General features: G+C 41.3%; 1 protein-coding gene across 5 annotated transcripts in view; it reads right to left on the reverse strand.

Annotated features, from left to right (window-relative positions):
- AIG1 (androgen induced 1) overlaps window positions 1-15,931 on the reverse strand; it is a 230,441-nt gene that overhangs the window by 113,331 nt on the left and 101,179 nt on the right. The window contains exons 4-5 of one of the 5 annotated variants that reach the window (XM_057528088.1): window positions 15,241-15,296; window positions 10,727-10,872 (exon numbers count right to left, since the gene is read on the reverse strand). The exons of 3 other annotated variants lie outside the window; for them this stretch is intronic. In XM_057528088.1, coding sequence (XP_057384071.1) covers window positions 10,833-10,872; window positions 15,241-15,296 — 96 coding nt within the window. In that variant the 3' untranslated portion in view covers window positions 10,727-10,832. Of the gene's footprint in view, window positions 1-10,726; window positions 10,873-13,213; window positions 13,801-15,240; window positions 15,297-15,931 lie in introns of those variants that run through there. One more of the 5 variants, XM_057528089.1, reaches the window with a different exon arrangement.

The following is a 15,931-nucleotide window of genomic DNA, read 5'->3' on the forward strand; positions in this document are numbered from 1 at the left end:
CCTGCTAATCTCCGCCCCCCCCCCCCCAATCCTCCACCCTTCCACCAATCCTGCTAATCTTTTTGGGGGATTTCAACCCACAATGCTTTTGCTGTTGAGGTTGCTTCTGTTTCCACAGCCTCTGGAACATGGAATCCGCATCAAATATGCTGATGGTGTTCCTTCCATAGGACACCAAGGCCTTTTGGATCCCCTCCCAGGGAAGCCTCTGGAGACACAGGGAATTTTAAGATGCTTTCCAGGTTGTGTGGATGTCTCAACCAGCTGCTGCTGCTTCCTCCCCACCATTATGCTGCTACAAGAGATCCTATTAGGTGTGGCTTCCCCCGGAATGATGGTTGGAATCTAACCCAGCTCTCTTGTACTGTGGGATCTCCCCAAGTGCTGCTGGGGTTTCCGTTATCTCCCATCTCCAGAGGCACTGGGTGTGGATCACCTTCTAAGGGTCCTTCAGCATCTCAACTGCAGATTCCTCTCCTGCCAACAGCTAAAATGTTATCTCCTTTGGGACACAAAACTTCTCAGACACCATCCTTCCTTCTCTCCAACTACTAAGTTGTCAGGCTTTGGCTCTTGATATGCAAAGCAAACCTTGAAGACATTTTTTGAAGTTTATTTTTTAAAAAATTCTACCTAGTAGTTAAACAAAACAAAACAAAACCCCAACCCTGGCTCCAGACTATCCTTTATGAATTGCATGACCCAATCTTAGAAGTCAATCACCAAGAATTTGCCTCTTTGTTTCTTTGTTTTCTGCAATTAGCTTGTGTATGAGGTAAAAAAAGGAATTTCCAAGAAGAAAAAAACATTGGTTAGAATTTGAAAAGACAGTCCTACTATAACTACACTTGATTTGGTAGCGCTTACTTTCCTCCTGAAAACTATGATTAAATTAAAATGACGGTACATCTGACATCAATGACACAATAGCAATGAGGGAATGAAACGTAATTCAGAGGTAGTTTCTAAGCAGTTTGGTATAACAGAGTGGTTAAGAGGGTGCAAGCTGGAGTCATATAACCTGAATTTAAGTCCTGGCTTCACATTAGCTGGGTGTCTTTGAGCAATTTACTAACTTCCTATGCCTCAGTTTTCTCATCTATTAAATAAGGATAATAATGACAATTAATTCATAGGTTGTTATGAGGATTAGATGAGTTCATAGATGCAAAGCATTAGGACAGTGTCTGGCACAAGGTAAATACTCAAGAAGTGTTACTTATTGCTACGCGTTGGATGTGGAGGGTGGTACAGGAAAGAGGTAAGGACAACTCTACCCATCAGTTGTACAGCTAACTTCCTAGTCCCTGAGGTGGAACTAGAAGCAGGTTCTCTTTCCTCCAAGTCACTGTGCTTTCCCACAGAGAACAGAGATTCATAAGACAAGGATAAAACACAAGTCGACTTTAATTCCACTTCTTGAGACCTAGTGGGATAGAAAGGAAAGTGCCCCCAGTTCTCCACCAAAGAGAATTAGAGTTACCGTTTTTCACCACTCTGGGCAGTAAAGGGTGATGAAGAGGTCCACAGCCTGTGGATTTCTAATCTGGCTGAGAGAAAAGCATCTTTTGGATGCTTTGTGGGGTCCCATCTACTCATGGGGCCCCCTGGGACTAGTCCTGACTGTAACCAAGTGAGGTCAGCTCGGAGAGCCTGGCTGCCCAGTATAAGTAGCCCACACAATCCTTTAAAATATATAGCTTAAAGTCAACCACAAATTTAAATTTAAAGCTAGCATTGGTGCCTAAATCAAACTGCTGGGCTACAGTGAAGCTATGTGGGAAAGCTTTATTTTTATGGCTTACACACTTCAGCTACTTTAGGGAACAGTCTGTGTATCAAAGGACATTTCATAAGGAAGTGGTGGTTGCTTGGGCTTCCTAGTGGAATTGTCCTATGGATCTTTTGCAGACGAAATGATTCACTTTACCTGCTTGAAAAGCAAAGTAGATGGTGGTGATATTTACTGAGATGGAGAACAGGTTTGGGAGGGAGGGATGGGTCCAAATTTCAGTTTGGATCTGTTATATATGAAATGCCTATGAGAAATCTGAGTGGAGGTATTAGGTAGATACAAAACTCAGATGAGATAAACACGTGAGAGCTTTGTTGGTTTTTGTTAAGTGAAACTATGGAACAGAGGAGGAAACCCCTCTAGGAGACACTGTAGGAAGAAAAGAGAGTCCAGCATTGGTCCCAAGGCACCACAATACATAAACCTTCTGGAGAGGAGGAGATTGCACAGAAAATGAGAAGCAGTAGCCAGGAGAAAACCAGAGGCCAAGAAGAGAGTATTTTAAGGAAGAGGGAGTGGCCAGTTCGCTCAAATACTGCTCAGAATGTCAAGGGAAGTGAGGAGTAAAAACTGTCAATGGAATTGGTCAACAGAGGTCACTGCAAATTCTCCATGTTGAACTGAACACAGTTTCAGTGGAGTGGTGCAGCAGGCTTCTGACGCAGAGTTGGGTAAAGGGTGAATGGAAGTCAGGGATGCAGACATTCTGTGGGGACAACTCTTTGGAGAAGCTTAAGCTGAAGGAGAAAGGAGAGATAAAGTAGAGATAGGTGGGCTCTGGGAGGGTAAGAAAGGCTGAGAACTCAGCGGGGGGTGGGGAGGGAGAGATACAGATCTTGTCACACCAGAGACTCATTTTGTCTTTAGTATCAACTGAAATGGGGGCTTCCCTGGTGGCGCAGTGGTTGAGAGTCTGCCTGCCAATGCAGGGGACACAGGTTTGAGCCCTGGTCTGGGAGGATCCCACATGCCGCGGAGCAACTAGGCCCGTGAGCCACAACTACTGAGCCTGTGCGTCTGGAGCCTGTGCTCCGCAACAAGGGAGGTCACGATAGTGAGAGGCCCGTGCACCGCGATGAAGAGTGGCCCCCTCTTGCCACAACTAGAGAAAGCCCTCACAGAAACGAAGACCCAACACAGCCAAAAATAAATAAATAAATAAATTAAAAAAAAAAAAGAGTCAAAAAAAAATCAACTGAAATCATTATGTAGTTTTCACAATGATGTTGTTGTCATAATTCCCATCCTCTACTCTAATAAAACTAGTCTTAAAATAAATCTTTTCTCTGTTCTCTTCAGTAGTATATTCATCATCTAACTACAGTTTCAACCACCCATTTATGCAGCTGACTACCCACACTAACCCCTTTCTGTACCCTAACACCATATTTGGAGATGGACATCTCATCTGGGGTCTCACCAGGGTCTCAAAGATAACAGGTCTCTATAAAGAACACAAATTTTCTCAGTTGGGTCCTCTTTACTCCCCGATTTCCATTAATGGGACATCCAGATCCTCAACACTCAAAACCATATCTGCCTTTCCTGTCACTAGGGAACCAACTCATAGTCTTTGGCTTGGAGCCTTTCTCTTGGTGGTCCCCTGCCCAGACCACTCTCTCCGCCACTCCCATCTGCCAAAAGCCTACCCTTTTCTTTAAAGCTTACGATATCTGATCCAGGAAACTTCTGCTAATCCTTCCAATTTGATGTGATCTCCTAACCTTTAAACCTTCTTGTATACTTCTCTTAAATTAGATTTATTTGAGAGACTGTCTTATCTGCTTGATTAGACTTTAAACTCATGGGCTTTATTGTATTCATTTTTGCATCCCTTGCGTCACTAGATGCAGCAGGCACTCACCAAAGTTTTGTTTAATTGGCTCAAATTATTAATGAATTCTTTAGATGAAGTGAATTTTTCCAGTTGTATGCATGCAAAATAAATAATAGTTCACTGGAAACTTAAGAGTGTACTTAACTGCAGTACAGAAATGAGCTCATATGAATATCAGGGCACTGCCAAAAACTGCTTTTCTTTCCTGGAACAAATATTTATTTAACTTTGTATTATGGTATGGAATATTTCAAATATACATAAAAGTAGAAAGAATAGCATAATGAACCCCCATGAACCCATCATCCAGTTTCAACAACTCATAACATTTTCCCAATCTAATTTCATCTGTTCATCAACCTTACTCCCATTTTTTTTTTTTTTTCTGGAGTATTTTAAAGCAAACTCCAGACAGTATATCATTTCACTTATATATCCCTCAGGAAATATCTCTACCAGATGAGGTTTGTTTTATAATTCAACCACATGTCAGACCTAATGAAATTAATCCTAATTACTTAAGATGATTTAATATCTAGTCTTTGTTCATATGTCCTCCATTTGTTGCAATCATTTTATTCAGAGAATGCTTGCTTTAATAGTTATAGCCTATTTTAAACAACTTAGTGCAAGGCACTAACTCTTGATTCTTTTAGCATATGTGCTGGAAGAGGTTAAGGAGAAAGGAGATATTCAATTTCTGAATGACTTAGTTTGCTTGATTCATTTCCTTCCCTTTTTCCACTACTGCTGTTTTGGATCTTTCTCATTAGCATGTTTATCAAAGAATGGGAAGGGAAAGGAGGTGGGGCAAAAGCTGTGATTTGTCCTACCATACCTCTTGTCCCTTTCTTCTATAAGAATAGAAGTCCTGGCACAAGGCTAAGCACTTAGAGATGACATTTCCTAGACTCTGTTGCAGTTAGATAGCTATGAGACCATGCAATTTTTTGAGCAAAAGTGATGTGTGCCATTTCGGGATCACACTTTTAACTGGAAAGACGTGTGCCCTCTCCTCTCTTATACCCACTTCTTAAGGGCTTATATGCAGATGCCGATGAAGAAAAACCCTAGAGGATCCCAAAGCAACCAGATCAAAGAGCCTGGGGCCCTGGTTGACCTCATGAGGAAGAGCTGGCCTGCCAACTTCCAGACCATCAGTTTTAAACTATGGTTATTTTGGTATCTGTTACAACAGCTGTTCTGATATCTTAATTAAGATAGAAGGTAAAACTCAACAATGTCAGTCTTATAATTTTCTAAAAATCTAATGAGAGTTTCTATTGCCAACATGACAGATAATCCAATATTCTTTGCATGTGTTTTCAATTATTACTAGCTGTCTTGAAGTATGATGATTGACTGACACTAGTTAACTGAATGTACACTGTGAAAATCCAGTGTGGCTGGATTTTGTTCCAGGCAAACTTTTTTCTTTTTTTTAACATCTTTATTGGAGTACAATTGCTTTACAATGGTGTGTTAGTTTCTGCTTTATAACAAAGTGAATCAGCTATACATATACATATGTCCCCATATCTCCTCCCTCTTGTGTCTCCCTCCCGCCCTCCCTATCCCACCCCTCTAGGTGGTCACAAAGCACTGAGCTGATCTCCCTGTGCCATGAGGCTGCTTCCCACTAGCTATCTGTTTTACATTTGGTAGTGTATATATGTCCATGCCACTCTCTCACTTCGTCCCAGCTTACCCTTCCCCCTCCCCATGTCCTCAAGTCCCTTATCTACGTCTGCGTCTTTATTCCTGTCCTGTCCCTGGGTTTTTCAGAACCATTGTTTTTAGATTCCATATATATGTGTTAGCATATGGTATTTGTTTTTCTCTTTCTGACTTACTTCACTCTGTATGACAGACTCTAGGTCCATCCACCTCACTACAAATAACTCAATTTCGTTTCTTTTTATGGCTGAGTAATATTCCATTGTATATATGTGCCACATCTTCTTTATCCATTCATCTGTCGATGGACACTTTCCAGGCAAACTTTTATTTGAGTCCTCCCCATGCTACTACCTATGAAGAAATTATTAAAACTATATGACACTTTACAAATCTATAAAATGGGAATAACAGTGTTCCCTAGAAGACGAATTACAGTGAATAAATAATGTATATTAAAGGAGTGAACATGGTACTTGACACATAGAAGTATGCAGAAAAGGTTAATTCCATTTCTTTCGGTTCTCTGTGCCATAAGTCAGAAGGAGCTAATGATGTTTTCCAATTCTCTACTATAGCTGTAGCCATTCAGGTCTCCAGCACTTGTTCAAAACAGCAAAGTTATCACTGGACACTGATTAGGGGTCCTGGGATTTTCAATGCCAGTTTGTTTCTAAAGACTGTGAAAGAAGTTATAGGAAAAACTTGTGGATGAAAATCACGGACCTTATCCCAAGGATTATACGGCTGCTTAGAAGAAATGTTGATTAGTAGCGTATTAGTTAGGGTAACATGAGCTGAATATAGCACACAACCCTCACATCTCAGAGGGTTTGAATCCTTCAATAACAATAGATGTTTCTGGTTGGCAGGGAGGCTCTGCTCCATTCAAGGGTCCAGATTGGCAGAGTCACCAACCAGCGTGGTAACAAGGGATGGGAGGGTCAAGGGGGAGGTACTTATGGGCCACAACTGGAAGCTGATGTATGATTTGAAGTTGATATATTATTTCATAATTTCCACCACATTCCACTGTCCCATGAGTCTTATGGTCAGACCTAACTGCAAGGGATGCTGGGAAATGTAGTCAGCTGAGCACCCAGGAAGAAGAGAAATGAATCTGGGGATCAGCCAGCAGCATCTACCATAAGTAGCAGTGAGACTGAAAGATAATTTACTGAACTATAATATTTAGCTTCAACTTGAGTAGTGGGAGAATACACTTGGAAAAACTTACTCAAAATCTCTATTAACAGTTTCTCACAAAAACCCTTTTATGATGTAAGAAACAAATTTAGGAAAGATAATATTTTAAAGAGTTGATCAGAAAAAAAATCTCCTGATCACCTCCAAGTGACTTTAGTAAGTAATAAAAATTACTTTAAAAAGTTTCAATGTCAGAAAACCTAAATTATTTTAGTTAGAAAAAGACTCAAGCCTTGGATCATTTTCCTCTAAGAAAAAATAAGCACTTTTGTTTAGGAAAGCATTTAAACTTTTAAGGGATTCTCAGAGTTATTAACTTCAAGTTGTCTTTTCCTAAACAATGATGTCCTAGTTACTGAATCAACAGTACACAGGTGGCCCAGAAACCACAAACACATTCATCACAGCCACTGTCAGAATCTCTGAGATATGTGGTGAAACCTGCTAAGAGGCTGCAGACTATTATGTTTCACTATAATGATATTTCCAGAAATAAAGGGGATTACACATTAATAAAGCAATGAAACTATGCAGGTAACCATGACAACGGCTGCAAATTCAATAACATTTCATACCCCTGAAAATTTTTTTCTTTTTTTCTTTTTTTATTGCCAGAAAGATTAGAGAAATTATGAGAAAGAACTGAGAAGCATTTATGTCTCATCTGTACTCTCGTACCTCCAAGGATGTCATGGGCATGCTTAGCACATTCTAACACCAAATTCACAGCAACCTAAAATGCCCGTTCCGGTTCCTGTCTCCATATTTATCTTGAGAAATGGTCAAAGCAGGGATCCCACAGTTCAATGTCTTCAAATGAACTTCAGGGAACTATTTCTCTAAGTCAGGTCCAATTTCATCCATTTTCTAAAATACATTTCTCTTTGAATCCTCACCAAAACAAATGGCTTATCTCTAACGACACGTCCACAGAAATTTCCGAAGGCTGTTAAACATCTAAATCAGATTTCAGAAAATTTTAAAGAAAGACATATAATCTAAATCATTCAGCTTTCCAATTAATCAAATTATGTTTTTGTTTTTGTTTTTCTGGCTTCTGATGTGTTGACAAACGGGATGTCACAAATGGGAAGTATTATTTTAAAGTTTCTTTTCTCCACCCCTCAAGAAATGCACAAAACAAGAAAATTCTTTTTATCAGTGGTTCCCACATTCTCCTATGATTTATCCTTATTATGTATAGATTAACATTCAGATCAATATAGAAAAAAAATTCTGGATGACAGTACATTAAGTGGTAGTAAGAACACCAAAGGCCATCTTCGTGTAGCTGGGAAAACTGACCCTGTGGAAGGTGTGTGTCAGAAATAGCCCCTCTTTCACCAGGAGAAAATGGAGGGTCACAAGGAGGTGAGACCAGTAAGGGAAGAATCATCTACCCCTCAAATGCTGAGCTGCCCTTGTCTCTGGCTCAAGTGAAAGATGAAGCGATCCATCTTCCCTCATCTAAAGAAATGCCACATGGATGAGATTTTTAAAAAAAATTTAAATTTTATTTATTTATGGCTGTGTTGGGTCTTCGTTTCTGTGCGAGGGCTTTCTCTAGTTGCGGCGAGCAGGGGCCACTCTTCATCGCGGTGCGCGGGCCTCTCACTATCGCGGCCTCTTTTGTTGCGGAGCACAGGCTCCAGACGCGCAGGCTCAGTAATTGTGGCTCACGGGCCTAGTTGCTCCGCGGCATGTGGGATCTTCCCAGACCAGGGCTCGAACCCGTGTCCCCTGCATTGGCAGGCAGATTCTCAACCACTGCGCCACCAGGGAAGCCCCTGATGAGATTTTTTTAAAAGATGCTTTTTGCTCTTCAGGCAGGCTCCTCTTTTCTCCACTGTCTGTCCCCTTGTGGTCCTTTTGCCACTCGTCAGCACCTGTGCGGGTTGCTGCCCTCGTCTGATCAGACCTCCGTGTGGCCCAGGATACTGCCCACCTGTCGTCTCCGGAAGTGCCCTGTAACATCCAGGAAGTACTCTCCTCTCTTGGTTCCTCTCTCTTGCCCTTCTCCCTCAGCTATTCCCTCACCCCTGTGATGACACCTTCTCAGTTTTTCCTCCCCGTAGTGTGGGCGTTGGCCAAGGCTCCACCCTCAGCCTCTTCCCTTCCCTCCTAAATGCAGGCTGTCCCTGTCAATTCTTCTCCTTCAACCCCGAAGAAGGAAATAACTGTCTGATTCCACACTCCCTCTGAAATCCTTCAGCCACTCCCCAAAGCCATTAGGATCAAGTTCAGTCTCCTCCACCAGGACACTGGGTGTTTCTGGCCTGGTCCTGGGTGACCTCCCAGTGCCACCAAACTCCTCACACCTTTTCTGCATTCAGATTACTCTCCACACAGCTTGTCCAACATATGGTGGTATTTCCTGCCTTTGTATATGCTGTTCCTCTAGCTCGGACACCCTTCCTTTTTTTCCCCATCTCTCTAATGTGTAAATCAAATCATTGCCCTCATGCAAAACTTTGCCCTGCTTCTTGTTTCCTAAGAGATAAAACCAAAACTAGTTTTTGGTATGTAGGGCTTTCCCAGATCTGAGCCCCTGCTTATTTCTCTAACCAAAGCTCCAGTTATGCCCATATCTTTGACTTCGCTTCCAGAAATATCCAATTATTTTGAGTTCCCGAAGCTCAGCCTGAAAGGAAATTCTCCCAGAATCATTGCATCTACTTCCAATGTCAGCTCCTGAAAAGTGGTCACCTCCTCCATCCTCTCTTGGAGCTTTAATTTTTCTCCCATGATTGGCTGTTCTTTCTCAAGAAGAACAAAATCAGTACCCAGAACAGTCCCAAGCACAAGAGTGTTCAGTTGAGCAAATACCCATGAATGGTTTCATCTCTTACTCTGACTCTCCCTCAGTTCCCTCGGGGAGGCCTGATGGTCCTGCTTCTCCCTCTTTCCAGTGTGTTTCTTTGTCCTTCTGCCATGAAGAGCCGCAGAGGTGCACTGAGAGCCTCAGCTACTGCTCCCGGGGCAGTAATGACCACAAGTGTGTTGGGGTCACTACCCAAGAGGTAGAGGAATCGAGCACACATCCAGATTCTCCAGGGATCCTGAGGTTACAGCAGGCTGGGGACCCACGGGAAAGTAAGGGCCAGCCCAGAAGGATAAAGAAGACCTTTAGGTTTCTGTCCATACGTTAAACTATATAACTTGAAATTATCCAAATAAATATGTGGATTAAAGACATTTCTAAGATCAGCCTCCCACTGAGTTATGATCTCCTGATGACAGACTGTCTCATATATAAAAATAGCCATTTGCATGTGACTTCTTCCTCCTCTCGGTCAACAGAGCAGGGGATGGGTGGGAAGAATAATTCCCTTCTAAGTCACTTGCAATTCTTCCCGGCCTTCTTTTGCATTTGACTGATCACACTTGAAGCAATTTATTTCTCTTATATAATCCTTTTTCTTTCCCCACTCTTTTCTTCCATCTCTTGCTGAATTACCAGGAAAAAGGTTATTTCCCCATTGACCACTTAAATTTTCTAGCCCTCAGTTTCTCCTTCTGTGAAATGGGAATAAGGATAGGGTTGGGATGAAGTGTACAATATCTATAAACTGCTTAGCACAGCAGAAGGGGGGAGCGTGGTATATGCGGGCTGTGATCATTGCCCTTTATATTCCATTTATGGGTAACAAACGCAGGACGATGCAAGAGATAAATCCCTACTAAGGAAAAGGATAGTAAGTCTTATGGTGAAGTTAACATATATGGCCAGAGCCATCAACTTCCTCACCCTCTTTAAAATAACCAGAACAATCAGTCAACACTTATTTCTCACTCCTAAGTGCAAGGCCCTATTCTAGGTCATGTGGAGGATACAAAAAAAGAGCAGCGAGGAATTGCGGAAGTCATAACTATTTCTTTTCTATTTGTGTGATGTATATTCTAACCATTTCTCAAAACGACAAGGCAGCTTGCCATATAAAACACTCAGGGCAGTGGAAATCAACACAAAATAAAGAATCAGATGAAAAAAGTACACTGGGAAAGGAGAGAAAACCAGCTGGCTACGGCATGAGAACACGAAATATGGCATCAGAGGAGAAGCGGAAATATCTCCCATTAATGAGAAGCACCAGGAGAGACAGCACTGTTTCCAGTATTAAATTCTAGGAGGAGATTATTGCATGGATACTTACATAAAAAAATACTGAGTCGAATAATAGGAAATATCTTCAGAGTCGTTTTGCAGAACAGGCAGCTGAGATTGACAGAAAAGTGCCTGGAGTCAGACAGGCTTGGTTTACATCCAGGCTAGGCTGCAGTGTCCTACCCTCTTTGACACATTAACTTCTCTGAATCTCAGAAACGGTGATCATGATCCCTGCTCCCCAGGGTCACTCTGAGGGTGAAATGAGATCACGCAAGTAAGTGGCTGGCCACGGCAAGCGTTTAACAAAGACTTGTGTCCCCCACCCCCAGGTGTACGCTGTATGAGTCATTATTCCTAATAAATATGTATGGACTTTAATGCTCATCTATAATTCTTCATAAAAATGGATGAATCATAAGTTGTCTATTTGTAAAATTGTTTGATTGTCTCTCTCACTAGACTGCAAGCTCCACAAGGAGAGAGGTGCTTCCTGTTTTTTCTTCTGGCATAAGTGGTAAGGAGCACACTACACAAGTATGTGCTCCACCAATATTTATTGCGGGAAGGAAAGAAGGCATTTTTAGTGAGAACTTACTAACATGGTCTAAGCGTGTTGCTTTCTGGTGAGTAGCTTGAGGAGTACACGTGGATGCAGAGACCCTCAAGAGAGAACGGTTTCTGCTCACTTGACAGGCGCTCTCAAATATCCACGTTAGATGTTCTGAATATCTCATGCTCCTCCATTTAAATCTGCTTTCCCTCCAGCACCAGCATTCAAGTGAAAATTGTTAAGCAACTCAGCTATTGATTTCATTGCTTTTATGTTCTTTAGATCTATGTGTTTCCAACAGTACAGTCTACTATTTATCACTGAAAGTGCACAATCAGCTTCAAAACAGAATGAGGAGTGTTTATGAGCTAGCCTCGAAAATGAATGACCATTTATAGAACAAAATTTTTGGGTGAAAATATGTTCCCAGTTCTAAATGACTAGCTCATGAATGAACTTCTGAAACCCGGTCCATTTGTACTTCAGGTGGTCTACAACGTACTGATAGATACTATGAGAGTTTCACCTTCATAATGCCATGGCGTTAAAAAATGTAATCTAAAGTAAAATATTTTGTACCTTTCCTTTTCTCCTTCCTCCCTACATCCCTCCTTTTCTCTTACCATGTTTCCCAAACACAGTTAAAAAAAAATTCCCTATATTCTAAGCCGCATTGGCAGAAGAAGCTCCAAAAAAGTGTTAAGGCTGTGACTCACCTCATTGTAATTCTCCTTGTAGGATTTATGGAAAAGGAGTGAAATCCAAGAGAATAAAATAAAACTTTAAAAATCCCACTGACAAGTAAAAATCCATTCTGTAGGAAATAGAGTTATATAAAAGATTTATATTTTGTTTCATATAACTCAGAGGAAACCCATATCCCGTTAACTGCCGTCTCTAATTAGTTACAGACCATTTAACTCCATAAATATTTTCAAGGATTAATGATAACTGACACATGTATTATGCCTTTAATCTTCTAAGTAATGTTAATATTGATTAATTTTTCTTAGAATCTTGGGGTGGTGCCAGATTCTATCCCAGTGGAAACCGAGGCACCTTGTGACCAACGCATAATGGTTAAGTTGACCTGGTCATGCATGTTTACCCAGGTTTGTCTCTTTGCCGCGCCCTCCACTCAGCTCAGCTCCAGCCATCACCACGGTGACTTCCCTCTTTGTGTTCTTCCATCAATCACTTTCATCAAACCCCAAGGAAGCCTAGAGACCCATGAATTCAAGCGCTCTCAAACTTGACTGTGCCTCAGAACCATGTGAAGGAGCATTAAAAAAAAATACAGATGATGCCGCATGTGTCCCATCGCAGACTGAATCGATCAGCATTCATTGGTTGGTCTCTGAGCACGAGACCTAAGCCAACCTGGCTGACCAACATTAGTGCAGTTTTAACAGCATGGAAAGAAGAAAGCATTATTCAAGACCTCTAAAAGTGAAGTTGTTTTTAAAGGGAACGAGGAGTTTTCAATGGGGATCTGTAATGGTTAATTTTATGCGTCAACTTGACTGGACCACGGGGTGCCCAGGTATTTGGTTAAACATTATTCTGGGTGTGTCTGTGAGGGTTTTCTGGATGAGATTAACATTTGAATTAGTAGGCTGAGTAAAGCAGATTAGCCTCCCCAGTAGGGATCGGCTACATCCAAATCTACTGTAGGCCTTAAATAGAATAAAAGGCTGAGTAAGGGAGACTTTGCTCTCTCTGCCTAACTGTCTTCTAGCTGAAACACTGGTCTTCTCCTGCCTTTGGACTCAGACTTGGACTAGAATCTACACCATCAGCTCCTCTGGTTCTCAAGCCTTTGCTTGGACTGAAACTATATAATTGGCTCTCCTGGGTTTGCAGCTTGTCGACTTCAGATCTTGGGACTTTTCACCCTCCATAGTTACGTGAGCCAATTCCTTATTATACACACACATCCTACTGATTCTGTTTCTCTGGAGAACCCTGACCAATACAGGATCATAGTTCTTTTAACTGTGTGTTCTAGTATAAATATATATGAAGGTACATAGAAAACATTTGAGAGAGATTTTGCAATGATAAGCCACAACAGCAAAGAAGACAAAGTGCCGTCATGTCAGAATAAAGGTTGAGAAAGTCCACACCTTTGGAGAGAAGGGCCCTGTTCAATTGAAGGGAGCTATGGGGGAATGCAGAATAGATCAATACATTTTTCACAAGAAAATGCTTTACATTCTATTCACATACACATAAATAATCTCATATGATTCTAATAAATAGGATGGTGAGATTGTGAATATAGATTAAAGGTGAAGGTGTTGTCTGACTTATATTGAATAGTGATAAGCTCCCTGCTTCCTCAGATCTAAAATGTTTACTGAAAAGATAAATGAAAAATATCATCAGGAGGAGAAAGGCAGTGCTGTGTGCTGAAGTCAGCAAAACAACGACACAAGGACTCTCAGTGATCAAAAGCTCTTTGGCCTGGGCCTTCTCTTTTTTATTCTGGCTCTCGGTCCCCATGGTCTGTGATCTATGATGTTGAATACCAGAAGTCACAGTGTTCCTTATAGTTGATGTTCCCTGCTGCATTTCCCTCTCCTTGTATCATTCCTCCTTCAGTCTTTTATTCATTTTTTTCATTCCTACATCGTTTAAGAAGTTGAGAGATGTTTTAGGAAATACATTAAAAATCAGTCATGTTAATATGAGAGAGCTTTATATCAGGAATGAGGGCTATTTGGCAAATTATGTTCTCCATTTTAAAATATTGAAAAGTGGGGAAAAAAAGGTAGTAACTGCAATTTAAAGCAAATCTTCCTAAATACAGACAAAGAAAACAGGATAAGATAAAGGAATCTTTCTGAGTTTCCTATGCCAGAACTTTTCAAGCAAACTTTCCAAATACAGGCAACTGGGGAGAAAGAAAATTCACAAGCAAATAATTTAGCACATGACACTTAGTAAAATCTAATGAAAAATCACCAAACTTGATTTCAATATAAAATTGCTGCATGCAAAAACTGTTTTGCAAATACATTACTGGTTTTAACATAAGTTGCTGTAGAAGGTGTGTTGCAATAGTTATATTCTATAATTTAGACTTTTAGCTTAGTTGTATGGCTTACTTATGTAACTCTACAAAATGATGAGTCTGGAAGGCTTGAGCTTATAAGGAAAAAATGCCTTCATTTTAGTGAGTCCAGTCTACACTCACAGAAATATCAAATTACTTATTGAAAAATCCCAGATGAAGTAACAAGGAATGTTCTGGGAAGTTGCTGTTGACAGTGTGTTGCCCTGATCTTATAGATGTATGTTTCCCAGGATTACTTAGAGAGGATTATCAGCATTAAAAAAATTAGGCTTGCTGGAGGTCTTTTACAGTCTCCTCAGGGAACTCTAGAGGGGTTGAATGGTCTTTTCTTCTTCTTTTTTAAAAAGAAGTATAGAATCTGATTTTGCATAAAAATCTGAGAGCTGGCTTCAGAGAAATCATGAAGAATTAAGAGAATTAATTAAGAATGAATTAAGAGAAATGACTTGTTCCCCAATGTCCTTCCAACAGCCCACTTTGACTGCCCTGACCTTGGACTGTCACAACTGTCCCATGTGGGTCAAAGCGAGGTCACAGGAGGGGCAGCTGAGGGGGACCTTTCCAAGTCATACCGATCCAGCAGCTTGATCACTGACTTCCAAATAAGGTTTTAGCACAGCTTCATTATCCAGAGCCTGAAATGTCAGCCAACTTCACCAGCATGAGAAGTGCAATCAAAAGGAGACATTGGGCACTGACTTAAAACACACCACTCAGTAAAACGGAAATCCATACAGCAACAACTGATGTCAACATCGCTGAACATTTTTAAACAACTGCAACGGATTACTATAAGGGTGCGCATACTGAGATAAAAGAAACGTTCCCTGCCTGGAGTCTAAATCTGATGAAATGGAATCAAATCCACTGGGCAGTTTTCAAGCACAGAGAGTTACTTCTTCCCACCGTCCTTTCTTTATCCACCACCTGCATCTTCGCCCCCGTTTGCAGCTAACCCTCCGTTTTAAGCTCCCATCTCCCCACTTACAGTTGGATCCTTTGAGCATCTTCCCTTCCTTCGGCAAACGTTTGAAAAAGAAACACCTAGGAGGAACAACAGCGGGAAGCCAATTTTCACCATTATCTAATTTTTCCAACCTGTTACCAAGTGCCGCTAATAACATCAAGAGGGAGCATCGTTCCTTGTGCAGGTTAAACGCTCATGGTACACCAGTACCAAATGAAGGGGCCGAGTTTTGACAATGTGATGAATACCCTTCTGGAAATGGCTGGTGAAATGGCACTCCTTGAAGGCCCATATTTCACTAACTTGGCAAAACTTCGTTTCAAGGTCATTTCCAAGTGCTCGCCTTGTGCGGAGCAGCGTGCACAGAGCAGCACTAGCATGGCACCAGGTCAATCCATTAGTCACTGCTGGAGTGAGCCTTCTGTGAGAGGCAGCCGGCTTCAGAGTCAGATGGGCTTTAGAAAGCATGCCAAGAAAACTTTAAGATGTGAAATGCTACAGAGAAGAAGGTTTGCTGCCTCTTTTACTTGCCTACTATCCTTGCAGACGGTGGCTTTTCATATTTTTATGCAAATATTACGTCTCTACCAAGTGTGAAAACCGGGTTAAAAAAATGTGGTAAGTGAGTTTGTGCATATGTCTTCAATTGAGAACAGTGTCGAGTGCCAAACTTTGACCAAGCTAATCAGACTGTAGGCCTGTGTGAAAGCCT

Source organism: Balaenoptera acutorostrata, chromosome 14 (genome assembly GCF_949987535.1).
Source record: "Balaenoptera acutorostrata chromosome 14, mBalAcu1.1, whole genome shotgun sequence".
NCBI classification, from domain to species: Eukaryota; Metazoa; Chordata; class Mammalia; order Artiodactyla; family Balaenopteridae; genus Balaenoptera; species Balaenoptera acutorostrata.